The 16,605-nt window shown below is 35.3% G+C and overlaps 1 protein-coding gene across 1 annotated transcript; it reads left to right on the top strand.

Annotated features, from left to right (window-relative positions):
* The first annotated feature begins 1,334 nt into the window (after positions 1 to 1,334).
* LOC118030615 (brefeldin A-inhibited guanine nucleotide-exchange protein 5) lies at positions 1,335 to 16,105 on the top strand. Its single transcript, XM_035034790.2, has 34 exons — positions 1,335 to 1,494; positions 1,640 to 1,750; positions 1,851 to 1,926; positions 2,261 to 2,513; positions 2,685 to 2,806; positions 2,889 to 2,947; positions 4,139 to 4,196; positions 4,277 to 4,361; positions 4,468 to 4,674; positions 5,022 to 5,080; positions 5,155 to 5,224; positions 5,313 to 5,381; positions 5,564 to 5,686; positions 5,787 to 5,840; positions 5,965 to 6,053; positions 6,203 to 6,299; positions 6,395 to 6,493; positions 6,618 to 6,818; positions 6,951 to 7,061; positions 7,130 to 7,314; positions 8,232 to 8,858; positions 9,106 to 9,523; positions 10,326 to 10,565; positions 10,682 to 10,805; positions 10,915 to 11,063; positions 11,321 to 11,677; positions 12,222 to 12,388; positions 12,485 to 12,735; positions 13,133 to 13,305; positions 13,744 to 13,860; positions 14,178 to 14,314; positions 14,425 to 14,746; positions 15,344 to 15,439; positions 15,628 to 16,105. The coding sequence occupies exons 2-34, from the start codon at positions 1,648 to 1,650 to the stop codon at positions 15,688 to 15,690; spliced, it is 5,361 nt and encodes a 1,786-aa protein (XP_034890681.1). The 5' UTR covers positions 1,335 to 1,494; positions 1,640 to 1,647; the 3' UTR covers positions 15,691 to 16,105.
* The last annotated feature ends 500 nt before the right edge of the window (positions 16,106 to 16,605 follow it).

The following is a 16,605-nucleotide window of genomic DNA, read 5'->3' as shown; positions in this document are numbered from 1 at the left end:
ATAGATTAATTTTATTTGCGTTGTGCATTTATAAGAAGAAAAATTATATATACATTGCACCCATAGTAAATAAAAGAAGATGTATGAAATAAAAAAAGACAATGAAATAAAATACTTATATTTGTATTTGTATGTATCTCTTACTTTTTAGTGGAAAAATTAACTTTATAATCTAGTCTTTAATTAGTATTTTTTAAGTTTGATTAATTAATACATTTTTTAATTCATCTATTCTTCATTTAACAAATTCATGATATAGAAAAATACATTTATAATGTTGAAGCTTTCTTCTCTTGCATTCAACATTAACTTTTAGCTGCGACTAGTTATTTGATCCGCATTTTTGTCCCGGTCAGATAAATTTTTTTTTTGTAATATATAAATAAATATATAAGCTTTTTAAATATTTTTTATAACAAAATTCTTAATTATAAATCAAAAAGCCCATGCATGGATCTAATTAAGTAAATTGAGAATAATCCGTGCCAATAAATATAAACAAATGTGTTAATGTGCTATTCAACTCATCTCGTTGCAGGTTAAATAATTTGTTTTCGAACACAAATGAATTAATATATTGATGTTATTAATTGTTTCTTGATTGCGAGTAAAAAAATATAATTGTTAATAAAAAAATCAATTCTTACATTTAATACAATATAGTGAAAATCATATGCGTTAATAAAAATATATAATATCTCAAATTCATTTTTAATGTATTACAAAAATGGGACAATGTTTAAATTGCTATATTGAAACACCATTTTCTTAGTTTTTGTATAGTATATATATTTTTAAAAAGTGTAAAGAAACAAAAGAAAAAAAAAATCATAAAAGATTGAAGACAAGAACAAAAAAAAGGTATAAATAGACCAAGTGTAAAGTGATAAATATTTTAAATTTAAATAATAAAAAATAATATTATTTTTAAGAAAAAATGTAAGAAGAGAGAGATGAAAAAATAAAAAAAATATTACAAAAAAATGAAGATACAAAAAAAAATGGTAATATATAGATTAAGTGTAAAATGATAAAAATATCAAATATAAAGAAGAAAAAATATATAAAAAAACTTGTTTATAAAATAAATCAAAAAATTACAAATTTACCACATGTACATTAAAAGAAGAAGAAGGAGAAGTACATGTACAGTATAATGTAACGTTTAATAAAATACAGAGTGAGCTTTTTATTAATTACTACCGGCAATGAAGGGCAAAATCAAAATCTCAAGAAATTATAAAAGTATTGTTGTAAAATTATAAAATATAAGGATAAAAATGTAACATTGATGAATCTATAAGAACAAGAATATAGTTTTCTCCATATACAAATACATGGAGCCGATCTCCACTGTAAATCAAATCCGGGCTCCTCGCGACGAGCCCTGTAGGAAAAACTAAAACTAAAACACGCGAGATCTCTACTCTCTCAGCATCTCCATTTCCAGATCTCAATCATTCGTCATTTCTTTCTCTAATCAAATAAGAAAAGGTAGCAAATTCTCTCAAATCAAAACATCTCTCCATTTCACGTCAACGATGCTATCCTCTTCTTCGACTCGACTCATAATTTGCTCTAATTTTGTGATTTTTACGATGAAATCCAGTAATCCTAACTATCCATTCTCTTTTTGTAGAATTAGAAATGGCGGCGGGTGGTTTTGTTAGCCGCGCATTTGAATCGATGCTAAAGGAATGTTCGGGCAAGAAGTTCCCCGATCTCCAAAAGGCTATCCAATCTTATTTAGGTTAGTTTTTTTTTCTTTTTAAAAAAAATTTCTTCTGGATCTTTAATTCTGATCGTGTTGTTTAGCTCATTTGGGAAAATTTGTTTTTGTGTTTCTTCAGATGATACAAAAGAGGTGACACAGCAGCCTAAACCCATTGAGACGAATCAGGCAACATCGTCTGCTGGAGACGGGAGGTTTGTATTTGAAAATTTCATTCATGACGTAATGCTCTTTTGTTTTAATTTGGTTTTTAAGACGTGCTTCACACCCCCCACTGTTTATTTTCGCAAAATTTGATGCTATGTTCTTTTATTTCTATGCACTGTCAAGTAAACTCAGTCAATCCGAATGATTGTTGTTTGAGTCTATTAGTAATGTGCTGCTGAGCTCAGCGGTTATCGGATTAAACATGTTGAGATGGCAATTGGATTATTCTAGGGAATACTAGTTAACCAGAATGATTTGAATATAGCATGAGTGAGTCTTAAAACTGACATAGATGTCCTCCATTATCATTTTTTTTTGCAGCTCACTTGATTCTGAGGGTGAAGGTGCAAAAACTGGAACAGAATCAGATCAGTCAGAAACGGTTCAACATGCTCCTGAAGAGGCACAGCAGGCGAGTAAGCAAGCAGGCATTAGTCGAAGCATTACAGTTGTACTGGCAAATGCTGGGTGCACCTTGGAAGGAGCTGAAGCGGAGCTTGTTTTAAATCCACTACGTTTTGCATTTGAGACGAAGAATTTGAAAATCTTAGAACCTGCTTTGGATTGTCTTCATGTATGTAACTTAATTTGTCACTATGACTTTTGGATGTTTTCTTCTTGAAGTGGGATCTCTATGCTGTGAAGGGATCCCAAACCCTTTAAACCTTGTTATCTATAAGAAATAATTGCACATATTATAGTTCCATGGCGATGGATAACTTATTGTATACTTTTCCAAGCGCAGAAACTCATTGCATATGATCATTTAGAGGGAGATCCTGGTTTGGAAGGTGGTAAAAATGTTCCGCTGTTTACGGACATTCTGAACATGGCTTGCAATTGTATTGATAATTCATCACCTGATAGGTGCGTTCACTTAAATGTATCTTTAGTTTAACTTTGTACATGTTCCTATATGTGCCTGCTAACTTCTGATGACTGCATGCAGTACGATTCTTCAAGTGTTAAAGGTACTTCTGACAGCTGTAGCATCCACAAAGTTTAGAGGTATATTGTCTAGAATAAAATGGCAGAATTATTTTTAGCATTTCACTTTTGCATGATTAAAGGGATTCGCCTATTGCTTTGCTGTATATTGAAGTATCTAGCTTTATAAAGATCTGGCACGGAGGAGAAGTTGTGATGCAGAGAGGTTTTGAGTAGTCTGCCTTTGTGGTAGCTAGGTTATGGATGAATTAGGAATATTAGGTTTGTAACTAGTGATACCTGTGTTTGACATTTGGTGTTTTAAAATGGTGAGAGAATAATGCAATTTGGTTAAAAAATGTCAAGGGGTTGAAGGGTATCAAGTTGTTTGAAGAATAGTGGATAGATAATCATTGGGGGAAAGGATGTAAAAGTATGAAATGATGTTTCATGGATATTGAAAAATTTCACTATAAAATATACATGAAGATTTGGTTTGCCTCGATGATGACCATAAAGGGGAAAAACTAAATACGAATGTTTGCTGTGAATGATAAATAGAAATCCTTGGAGAAAGAAAGGAAAAGGAGAGAAGGGGAAATAAATCATATGTAGGTCAATTTACATTTATTAGACCCGAGTCTGGTTGTTCTAACTTTGCACGAGACTTGGTTTCCTAAAATAGCAACACTTGGGGAAATCTCATTTAAAATAAGTAAAGACTAAAATAAAGTTCTGATAACACATAAGACCTAAGACCCTTGGACCAGCAAAGTTATGTTCTTACAGAAACTAGAAAATTACCACGGTAAGCCTAATCCATGCAAATATGGACAAATACAGACTAAAGGCCAGAATGAGTGCCGAGGCAGAGTTTTTCTATGATCAAAATGCCTCCTTAGTGGTTATGATTCAGAGCTTACCCTAAACTTCCAAATTGGATACGCATGTCCCAGCAGGCAGTATATGCATCATCAAGTGAAGCTATCAACAATTTGAAGTATTATTTCTGCACCTGAGGTGATGACATATAAGATGCGAATCACTGCTCCAGGGGACACTTTGAATGGGGTCGTTAATTGTTCAGGCTAACTAATGTCTGGAATTATTATTTATGCTTTTTGTCTAAAAACTATACCTGTTAAACCATGCACATTCATGCTGCTTTATTTGTGTTGAAATGTACATTTGTCTATTTTGTTCTTCTTTTAAAATATCCATGCTCTGAATTAACTGAATGATATGCTATTGAAATACCTGTTTTAAATGCAGTACATGGGGAGCCTTTGTTGGGAGTCATCAGAATATGTTACAACATTGCTTTGCACAGGTTCTTACTTTGCAGTTACTAGAATGGTAATGTGATATCAACTTGGCATGGTGCTTATGTTTTATTGTTTGGTTGTGTAGCAAGAGCCCTATAAATCAAGCAACATCGAAGGCAATGTTAACACAGATGATCAATATCATATTCAGGAGAATGGAATCTGATTCTGTATGGATTTAAGCCTGTTGTTTTAAGTTTCTTTTTTGTGCTATCTGTTGGAAAAGGAGAAAATATTTGGCTGCTTCTTTTTGATAACTTTAAGCATATCTGACAGCAAGCTCAGGTTTCGACCTCACCTGGTTCTACTGGGAATGACGAAGCTGCTTCAGCAGAGAAATCAGATTTAAGCACTGAAGAAACTCCAAATGCTGACCAAAACGAGGAAGAAATTACTTTGGGGGATGCACTTAATCAGATCAAAGAAACTTCTCTTGCATCTGTTGAGGAACTCCATAATCTTGCAGGCGGTTCTGATATCAAGGTTTATATTTCATATATTGTATTGCTTTTCTTCTACCCTTGCGCCTCACTTTGTTGACAATGATAACCTTTGCACGATTACTTCCTCCCCATGGAGTTATTTCCATGCAAAAGAAGAACTAAAACCACAGACAACAGTATGCACATTTTTTGGTCCTACAGTAACATGTTTCCACTCTGAATCTAATTTTTTTTGCATTGAAACAGCATAACCCTTATTATAAGATTATTTCCCCAACATTAGTATTTTGCCACTGCTGTGCATGGCTGCTGCTGTAATTTATTTTTATGAAACCTCACCTTTTGAATAGTACTGGTACTAACAAGAAACTGTCATGCGTTGTAAAGGGTCTAGAGGCTGTTCTTGACAAAGCTGTGCATACTGAAGATGGTAAAAAGATTACAAGGTATGGATATGAAAGTATGCACTACATATTGTATTGTTGCACAATTTTTGGTTGCTTCTAACTGTTATCTTTAGAGGGATTGACCTGGAGAGCATGGACATTGGACAACGGGATGCTTTATTGGTATTCCGCACCCTTTGTAAGGTGAGTGCTTTTTTTTCCCAGTATTCTATTCACCCTGCGGTTAGCTTTTTGGAGTCTTATTTATAATTTATAAGCTCAACATTTGCAGATGGGCATGAAGGAGGATAATGATGAAGTCACCACCAAAACAAGGATTTTGTCTCTTGAGCTTCTGCAGGTTAATTTTATGGATTACAATTAAGATTTTTTGTAATGCTTTGATTGTTGGTCAAAAAAGCATAAGAATTATTGTAATCTTTTGTATATTGGCAAGCTGATTTCTTGTTTGACAAAGTTGGTTACATTTCTTTCAGTACAAGTTCAGGTGTTTATATAAATTTTTTTGACATGCTGCTGCAGGGTTTATTGGAAGGTGTTAGCCATTCATTTACAAAGAACTTCCATTTTATTGACTCAGTAAAAGCATATCTTTCCTATGCTCTGTTGCGTGCTTCAGTGTCACAATCTTCAATCATATTTCAGGTTCATTAAAATCACCATGCCTTTCTTCTTGCATCCATTTCTATAAGAACCTGCTGTTAGATTGTTGACTTTCTTTTAATCATGCTTTCTCTCATGGCAGTATGCAACTGGAATCTTCTTTGTGCTTTTGTTGCGGTTCAGGGAGAGTCTAAAAGTATGTTTATGATCTTTACTACTTGTTATTGCTACCTTTTATATTATGAAATCGTTCACTTTTCCATTTTTTATGCCATTAGTTTTCTCTTTTTTCATAAGTTGTGCCTACCAAATATTTTCAGGGTGAAGTTGGTGTATTCTTTCCCTTGATAGTTCTACGATCATTGGATGGTGCAGAGTGTCCTGCTAACCAAAAAATGAGTGTTCTTCGGTAATAAATTTTTATCTAATCAATTGGATTTTGCAATTACTTCGCACGTGTTGCAATTTGTTATATTGTCTGGCCTCAACATTTTGTTCATTGTTTCATTATTATGCTCATTTTCCTATTTTATCTTCTGATCCAGTGCAGTTTTGCAGGATGCTTGAAAAAGTTTGTAAGGATCCTCAAATGCTTGTTGATGTATATGTGAATTATGACTGTGATCTCGAGGCACCAAACCTGTTTGAACGCATGGTATATACCGATCCAATATTATTTCATTTGCAGTTTACTCTTTGCATTCTTATTGCCTAAAACTCTCTTTTGTTGACTCCTGGCTTATCATGTAGGTTACAACCCTATCTAAAATATCTCAAGGGGCTCAAGTTGCAGATCCAAATTCTGCTGCTGTGTCGCAGACTACCTCAATTAAAGGTTCATCACTGCAGGTGGGTTTGTCTTTTCCTTTCTATGAATTAGCTAGTTAATGAACTCTTCTTTTCCGCTACATGTTTTATGCTGTGGTGTTAGCAAACGATGCCATATCAATTCTTTCTTCTTTGGCCTTTCCAGTGTCTTGTGAATGTAATTAAATCCCTGCTTGATTGGGAGAGATCATGTAGAGAAGTGGAAAAGAAAGGTAAAAACACTCAATCTCTTGAAGAAGAGGCTTCAGCTAGAGAAATTGCAGAGGTAAAAGGCAGGGAAGATGTGCCCAATAACTTTGAGAAGGCAAAGGCTCATAAATCTACAATGGAAGCTGCTATCTCAGAGGTGAGTGACCTTTAGTTATTGTTGCAAATTGAACCTGAGGATTCGAGTGAGACATAGAATTATGGATAATTTAACTTTGTTAATTTGCTCATGGTACAGTGAGGGTTGATTGGTTGTTTTATTATTTTGCAGTTCAATAGGCATGCAGTTAAGGGCTTAGAGTATATGATATCAAACAAGTTGGTGGAAAATAATCCTGCTTCAGTTGCTCAATTTCTGAGAAACACTCCTAGTTTGAACAAGGTGGAATATCTATTCTCTATTATTTTCTATATTGTTTTGGGTTCCTATAACCATTTATAAATTTTCAGGCCATGATTGGTGATTATTTGGGCCAACATGAAGAGTTTCCCCTTGCTGTCATGCATGCTTATGTAGATTCGATGAAGTTTTCAGAAATGAAGTTTGATACAGCAATTCGCGAGTTCCTGAAAGGATTTCGACTTCCAGGGGAAGCTCAAAAGATAGATCGTATCATGGAAAAGTTTGCAGAGAGGTAAGAGATATTTGTGTTTGTTTTACATGTCATGTTAAAAATTGAATGTGAATGCTTATGCGTGTCAGAGTATGCTGTAAACATGCTGTTTTCTTCCTTTTATTCCTTCCCAAGCCATGCTATGAAGTTGCATAACTGTGACATTGTGTGGTTTCATTTTACCTTAATGGCTCGCTCATGTCACTTTATGGATTTAGGCTTTCCATTCGTTTAAGATATATCCCACGCCATGATTCAGCTCTACAAGCATTAGCCTTTATAAAGGGAAAGTTTTCTTCCCCCCTCAATGTGTGAAAACAAAGATTATGTCTTCAGTTTTATGTTTCTCTCTTCTTAGCATTATCTGATAGTAATTTTAAAGCTGCAGCAAACTGCCTCTAAGCGAATTTTGTCTTTCCATTTCCTTTCTATGTGATGCATTGACATGTATGTTTCCTAAGTCTTGCATAGCTATAATTAAAATGCCTGGCAATTTTCTTCACAGCTACTGCAGCTATTCTCTACTTTAGGGAACTTGCATTAAAAAATATAGAACTGACTTAAACATCTTTGCCCCTTTGTTCAAAGTGTCAAGACATTTGGATGGGTACAGGGTTGAGTTTTATCTGGATGTGATGATGTTTTTGGCTAGTGACTTTATTATTATTATTATGTTGTTTTTTTGTGCTGTTTCTTTTAATCTTCGTGCTAGTGCTACCGGTGTTTGTTTTCAAACTCAGTGATTGTGTCCTAAGTGATCAAGAAGTTGAACACATGTTTTTTCTCATTAGATGCATTTATTATGTCTCATCCGTATCAGGTTGATAAACCTATGGTCTCAAAGTTTCAACTGAACATAATCCACATCCAGTCAGTACTTCGGTCACATGCCATTTCTTTTTCAAGTTTATTCATTTTGTATGTTGTGTGTCGTGCAGATATTGTGCAGACAATCCAGGTCTTTTCAAAAATGCTGATACCGCATATGTTCTTGCATATGCGGTTATACTGTTGAACACTGATGCACATAATCCAATGGTGTGGCCAAAAATGTCTAAGTCAGATTTTATACGTATGAATGCCATGAGTAATGCTGAAGATTGTGCCCCAACAGATCTACTGGAGGAGATATATGATTCAATTGTCAAGGATGAGATAAAACTGAAAGATGATGCAGCTGGGATTGGGAAAAACAGCAAACAAAAGCCAGAAGGTGAAGAGAGAGGTGGCCTTGTCAGTATTCTTAATCTTGCTCTTCCCAAACGAAAGTCATCAACTGATGCCAAGTCAGAGAATGAAGCTATAATTAAGCAAACACAGGCAATATTCCGGAAACAAGGAGCTAGAAGAGGAGTTTTCCATACGGTACAACAGATTGAAATTATAAGGCCCATGGTTGAAGCTGTAGGATGGCCGTTGCTTGTTACTTTCTCCGTCACTATGGAGGAAGGTGATAACAAGCCAAGGGTTGTTCTCTGCATGGAGGGATTTAAAGCTGGAATCCACATTACACATGTTCTGGGAATGGATACCATGCGTTATGCTTTTTTAACATCTCTGGTCCGGTAAGATCCTTTTCACCGTCCTTTCTCGTTTATTGTTTATTTATTTATTTTATTGTCTCATTTCTGCCGTAACAGTTGCCCTTTTACTTTCTATATCTATGTCTACATTTATTTTTGTTTTCTTACTTGGGCAATTTATAGGGTCAGTGTGTTTAACATTACTTAATGGAAGCACAGCTCAAGCCTATTTATCATTATGTTAAAGATTTCTGATCATGATATTTAAGCTTCTGAATTTATATGTCAGATTTACTTTCTTGCATGCCCCAAAGGAGATGCGTAGTAAAAATGTAGAAGCTTTGAGGACTCTGCTTGCACTATGTGACTCAGAAACGGATTCCCTTCAAGACACATGGAATGCAGTCTTAGAATGTGTTTCTCGGCTTGAATACATTACTTCAACTCCTTCTATTGCAGTAACTGTCATGCTTGGATCAAATCAAATTTCCAGGGATGCTGTTCTTCAATCCTTAAGAGAATTGGCTGGGAAACCTGCTGAACAAGTTTTTGTCAATAGTGTTAAATTACCCAGTGATTCGGTTGTAGAGTTCTTCAATGCTCTATGCGGTGTTTCAGCAGAAGAACTAAGACAGACTCCTGCTCGTGTATTTAGTTTGCAAAAGCTTGTTGAGATCAGCTATTACAATATGGCTCGTATACGCATGGTAGTCTTTTTGTTCATTCAAATTCCTATATCTGTTTATTTTGGTGCGTGGTTATTTATGGATGTAGTTATTGTCTTATGGTAAATTGGCCCATTAAATACAATTGGTGTACTCCATTCTTGTTTTTCTATGTAGTTCCATTCTTGTTGTTCTTTTAAGAACTTGGATTACTGAGTAGAAACTTGTTGGCAGATTAGAGATGGTTCCTTGCTGTAGGTAGGCACATGGGCCCTGGGATAGGGCTCACTTACCACAAGTTAATATGCTTTTCAATTAACCAAGATTGAATTTGAGATTCAATTAAAGATAGTGTTTTTTTCCTTTTCCTTTTCCTTTTCTTTTCTTTCTCAACTGCTACAGTTTTCTGTTAAATGGTAGTTCCTACTATGGGGACAGTCGAACTCCAAATGTCGACACCCCTCTTGATTCAATAAAGTAGCTGGATATTTTATGGTTATGATTGGTGAGATCTCGAACATTGTTGAATGGAGTGTACACATGTGCCCTTTCACAATCAACTCATGAAGGAGAAACTGTAGCCTGCATATTTCCATAAACTAGCTAAATATTGTATATAGTGGGCCAGTTGAAGTATTTAGAATGGCTAGCTATTGTGATGAACTTGTACATTGCTAATGAGAAGTTTGCCTCCATGGACTTTCCAATGTTGAGCAGTGTTATTTTCATTTTACTGGTGATTATTCATGAAAGCATGCTGTTCAACAATGATCTCTTGCATGCACCATCAATTACATTTTGATTTTTTACAGGTTTTAAGGTTTTTCTTTGATATTTTTTCCAGGTCTGGGCTAGAATTTGGTCTGTCTTGGCAAATCACTTTATCTCTGCCGGGAGTCATCATGATGAGAAAATTGCTATGTATGCCATAGATTCTCTAAGGCAGCTTGGAATGAAGTATTTGGAGCGTGCTGAACTTGCTAATTTCACTTTCCAGAATGACATTCTTAAACCCTTTGTTGTTCTTATGCGGAATAGTAGAAGTCAATCCATAAGGAGGCTAATTGTTGATTGCATTGTTCAAGTGTGTGCACTTAGCTTTCCTGGAGTTTTTTTTTTTTGAAATAATACTTCATCTTGAGAATTGCTATAAGCTATCACACCTTCCATTTAGAATTAATTACCTGGTGTCTGTTGCAGATGATCAAATCTAAAGTTGGAAACATTAAGTCTGGATGGCGCAGTGTTTTTATGATTTTCACTGCTGCTGCTGATGATGAGATGGAATCAATTGTTGAAAGTGCATTTGAAAATGTTGAACAGGGTAGGAAAGGGGCCATTTTCTTCTTCTTTCAGTTAAACTACCTTGATTTATTCATGCTATTTCTTATCTTTTTCAATTAAGCACTTCTAATACAATTGAACATTTGCAGTTATCTTGGAACACTTTGATCAGGTTGTTGGAGATTGTTTCATGGACTGTGTAAACTGTCTTATAAGATTTGCCAACAATAAAACTTCTCACCGTATAAGTTTGAAGGCTATTGCACTTCTCCGCATATGCGAGGACCGTCTTGCAGAGGTTTGTTATATGGTCTTCACTAATCATATCTTTTTCTACAACTATGTATTTCTCCTAGCCATAAGCTTGTGTTGTATATCAAGGATAAGTTTGTCTCTGTGTGTGTGTGTGTGTGTTTATAAAGTTTATGACACTGCTGTATAATTATTGCAAACTAGTCTTGTTTGGCATGATATTTATTATCACCAACTATTTTGATTGCTTTGGTAACTAAACTTTCTTCCATTACTGTTTCTGAATGTTTTGGCAACCTTCAGGGCCTTATACCTGGTGGTGCTTTGAAGCCTATTGATGTTTCTGTTGATGCAAACTTTGATGTGACTGAACATTACTGGTTCCCGATGCTAGCTGGTTTATCTGATTTGACATCAGATCTAAGACCTGAGGTCAGAAGCTGTGCACTAGAAGTTTTGTTTGATTTGCTAAATGAGAGAGGTAGCAAGTTTTCATCATCATTTTGGGAGAGCATATTCCATCGTGTCTTGTTCCCCATTTTTGATCATGTTAGACATGCTGGAAAGGAAAGCTTAATCTCTTCTGATGATGAATTGTTTCGAGAAACCAGCATTCATTCGCTTCAGTTGCTGTGCAATCTCTTTAACACTTTCTATAAGGTATTAATTGTTTGTTCATTTTCTCTCTTCTTTCTCATTGTCTGTATTTGGACTATTGCTTCCATAAATATTTTTGGTAAGGAGCTCTTTTATTTCAAGGCTATACTTCTAAACCTTATGATGCCCCATCCCCTAAAGGCTTTGTGAGATCCTTGCTTGGGTGAATTCTTGGACTTGGAGCTTAATTCTTGGCATTTGGAAATCTCTTTTGCTCTTTGAAAATATAAAAAACGTAGCATGCCAATTTGTTGACATCATGTGCGATGAATCATAAGGTTGAAATATTGAAAGACACTACAAATTAAGCATGTTTTTTAGTATTATTGGAAAAAATCATTATAAAGGATGATAACATGAAATGACTTTCAATTCGATACACATGTTTGCTGGAATATATATCTAAGGCACATTTGTTAGAGTTGGATAAATTTTATATATTCTGAACAAACTCTGAGTGTTAGCATTTACAATGCTATCACTATATCGCTTATAAAGTTATGCATGTCATTTATCTGTGGAAATTATCATTGCTCTTAATTTGTAGGAAGTGTGTTTCATGCTGCCACCACTTCTGGGTTTGCTTTTAGACTGCGCAAAAAAGACTGATCAGACAGTGGTTTCCATCTCTCTTGGTGCACTAGTACATCTTATAGAAGTTGGAGGCCACCAGTTCAGCGAGAGTGACTGGGATACTTTGTTGAAAAGCATAAGGTTCATTTCTTATTATCTGGGTTATTTGACGATGCGGAAACCTTTTGTAGTTTCTTATTACTAATCAGTGTTTCTTTATATTTTTTTGGACACTAGAGATGCTTCATACACAACACAACCACTTGAGCTGCTCAATGCTTTGGGTTTTGAAGGTTCTATGGTGCTAGTTACAGATTCAGAGGTTGGCACAGATAACCATCAGATTGATGCCAGTGATAATGGACATGTATCTCCACTGCCATCGCCAAGTACCGGTGCTCATGGCACTAGAGGGAATCCTAATGCAATGGTCTTACTGGATCACAACCAAGAATTTGGACTGCAAAGTATTTTGGAAGGGTCAGAAGGTTAGTTCTTCTTATGTTTGAATTTTTTTTTTCCTGTGTTAAGAGAAACAAAGTGTATCATACAAGAACTTCTCCTTGTGTAAGCTAGAGAAGCAAAGAGAGAACAAAAGAAGTGAAGGAAAACTATAAAACTAAGAAACTAGCTACTGAGGTTAGGTCAAGTGAGGGCAAAAAATTACTGATGAGATTGACAGATTTAAGTGGCATGGAATGAAATTAGAATAAGTGATTCTCCAAATTGATTTTCTAATAGCCATTCAGACACGAACAATAAATCACGTTATCTGTAGTTTTGGTGGTGCAGTCCCGTTTATACTATTGCCAGCACAGCCAATGCCAGTTATTGAAATGTGTTCAGTCACAATTCTTAAAAAGCTGAATATGTTTATTCTTGTAGGCCTACCATCACCTTCAGGAAGATCCCAGAAACCTGCTGAAGCTCTTCAAAGGAATCAAACTATAGGTCAAAAGATCATGGGAAACATGATGGACAATCTGTTTCTCAGAAGTTTTACCTCCAAATCCAAGGCTCGTGTTTCTGATGCCTCAGCACCATCTTCTCCTATCAAGGTACTCTTCTCCCTTTTCCCAATTGATCGCTAAAGAGTTGCTTTTTAGAAGCTGTTTGATAATTTAATTCCTTAATCAGTTCAGTAGCAAATTTGTTTTCAGTTTTGTATTTCTGATGTGTTTTTTCCTTTGGCATGATTTTTTTTTTCATGGTTGATTCCAGGATTTATTTGAGATGATATTCACCTATTATAAAGATTAAAAGGAATAGAACCCAAATTTTTTTAGGTGTTTCCAATCATTATATTTTACTGTCTTTGTATGCTATTTATGCTAGCCATTGTATTTTCAAGTCTACCAAATTCTCATCTATGGTCAGCCAAATGAATCATCAAAAGGAAATCTTATTATATACCATTATCTATTTCTTTGAGATACAATGCACTCTACAAATTTTCTATTCCCCTTATTTCTGTTCATTGTCTGGTGCTTTTATAGATTCCAGATGCTGTGGAGTCTGATGCCAAAGAGGAGGTGGAAAGTCCACTTATGGCAACTGTTAGGGGCAAGTGCATCACTCAATTATTACTTCTTGGTGCCATTGATAGTATTCAGGTATAACTTTCTTTTAAATTTTGATGTATGAATTCTATTCATCATTCCTTTCCCTTTTAACGGAACATTCTAGATCTACCTTATGTCCAACTTAATTTGTTCTTATGTACACTTGGAAAGCCAGTTTCTTCAAGCCATGAAAATCTGTTAGGACAATTGCTAATTTTCTGAATCATGCTGTTTCACATATGCTGTTTCTTTTTGGAAGTACCGATCTTGTTCAGTGCATCTGAAGGTTTAGGGAAGACTAGAAGAGAGAAGTTTGCTTTGTGACATGTCTTTTCCTTTTAATAGCGGCATCTTCTTAAAATTTGCAGAAGAAGTATTGGAGCAAATTGAAAGCATCTCAAAAGACTGCTATAATGGATGTTTTATTGTCCATGTTAGAGTTTGCGGCTTCATATAATTCATATTCGAATCTCAGAATGCGTATGCACCATATTCCTGTTGAGAGGTGGGAAACAATTTCTTGCTGTAATTTATTTTTCTTTTCTTGTTTCTTTTGCATTAGTGCTTTTGATCCTGGCATTGGAAGAACACTGAATACTAGTTCGTCTTTGGCAGGCCTCCTCTAAATCTTCTTCGGCAAGAATTAGCTGGAACTAGCATTTATCTAGATGTGTTGCAGAAAACAACTTCAGGTTTTGATGCCATCAACGAGAAACAGCAGGAATCTAATGTTGATGTTGCTCAAGTTCACAATGATTCAAGCTTTGCTGAGCCTTCTAGTGGGGAAGAGAAACTTGAAGGAGTTGCAGAAGAGAAACTTGTTTCTTTCTGTGAACAGGTACTAAGGGAAGCATCCGACCTTCAATCCAGTGTAGGAGAGACTACTAACATGGATGTTCATCGAGTCCTTGAGTTGCGTTCCCCAGTCATTGTTAAGGTATGGAATCTATCTCTTATTTGTTTCTGAAATGTCATTATATACAAAACATGCTGCAAGAGCTGATTTAGCACATGTATCCATCATGTGTCTCTGATAAGAAATAATTTTCCTATTTGCTCCACTCGTTGCAACTTGGTTGGATAAATTCGAGTTTTGATCCATATGATTTCACATCCTGGTCTTGGTAATAACTAGCTTCACAGATGCTTTCTATTGTATATACCATGTTACCACTAGGGTTGTTTCTTTCTTTTTTCCCTTGTTTCTCTTCCTTGGGTGCCTTCATACTGTTTTTACTGTTAGGGATTTGTTCAATCAATTTGAATTTTCCTTGTTAATAGCCCATGCGTGCACAGACACACATGACAAAAGTAGGAAGGTAGGGAGATGACGCTCACAATCTGTAATGGTACTCCCGTCGCTTGTGTGTACTAACTATTGTACATTTTAGGGTTCTATTTTCTTATTTGAAGGTGACAATCTATTTTCCACCATCAAAGTGGGGTGGTTGTTTGAAAATATAAACAAGTTTGCTTGATTCTTTATTTTCTGTAAACTGCACTGGTCACTGGGAATTTTACCGCTTTTTTTCAGGTGCTCAAGGGCATGTGCTTTATGAACAACAAGATTTTCAGAAGACACCTGAGAGAGTTCTATCCCTTGCTTACAAAACTTGTGTGCTGTGATCAGGTATCTTGAATTGAAGAATGTTTAGCAATGGAAGTTAATTTTTTAGATCTTATTTTAACTTCCATATCCATCAGTTCACATGATGCGTAATGGGAGATTGGTTTTACTTCTGTTGTCTTCATTTTCATCTTAAAGTTTAGAATCTTGGCATTTGCTTGAAACTAATTATCTGTTCATTCGGTTTTTAGATGGATGTTCGTGGGGCACTCGGTGATCTTTTCAGGGTGCAGCTGAAAGCTTTATTGCCATAGTGGTTTTTCTAGTGCCCGTTTGTGGAGGAATTACTTCCAGCAAGGCAGAACATTCGAGGTCTGATTGTCTTAATGTTCAGCTAATTTTCCTGCGCTCGACCATGCGTTTTTAATTTCATTTGTGACGTGTATTTGTAGATTCTTCCCCTTTTTTTAAGCAAATATATCTCTAGTGACCCGAGTTTCAAGCATAACAAATAGAAGGTATGTAGAGTAAGAAGATATAGCGATTAAATTTTCCTTCTTTTTTTTAGCTGGTGATTTAATTGAAGTTATGGCGTGTTGCTATTCATAAGAAACGAGAATCAGCATGTTGATGTCTGCTGCTTGCACCATTGTCCATCCAACCTTTGTCTTTTTGAACAGGACTATCCAGTCTCAATTGTGTTTTGAATACAAAATTTTCTTCTTTCAATTCGTGTTTTGAATACCTAAAACATGCTTTCATTTCATGGGGCCCCGAGAAGGAGGAAGAAGTGTCGTGTTACTTGCCAACTGTTTTCTTCTGTATGTGTGTGTAGTGGCTCATCAAGTTCCGTAACATCTCGGTATTGACTCGCAAGAGCTCGGTTGCTCGTGCAATTTTTCCTTTCTGCATTAAAACCAACGCCCGCACGCGCACTAGGTCTTTAAAAAGTCATCTGCGCGTGTATTATTCAATTGTTAAATATTCCTTTATCTTAAACTTGTCACGCATAATTAAGAAAATGCATTAAATATCGTTCTTAATTGTATTTATTACTTGTCCTTTAACACTAATTATAGTTGAACAAAAACGTATGTGAATTCATTTTTTAAAGAGGTATAATGTAGTACATTTTGAGACATTTGAGCAAGGAAATAATGACTCTTTTTAGGAGGCGAAGGGAGTAATATTTTCTTATAATCTCTAATATATTATTTTAAATTATTTAT

Source organism: Populus alba, chromosome 6, assembly GCF_005239225.2.
Source record: "Populus alba chromosome 6, ASM523922v2, whole genome shotgun sequence".
In the NCBI taxonomy this organism is placed as follows: domain Eukaryota; kingdom Viridiplantae; phylum Streptophyta; class Magnoliopsida; order Malpighiales; family Salicaceae; genus Populus; species Populus alba.
This window is presented reverse-complemented; position numbering and strand designations above follow the sequence as displayed.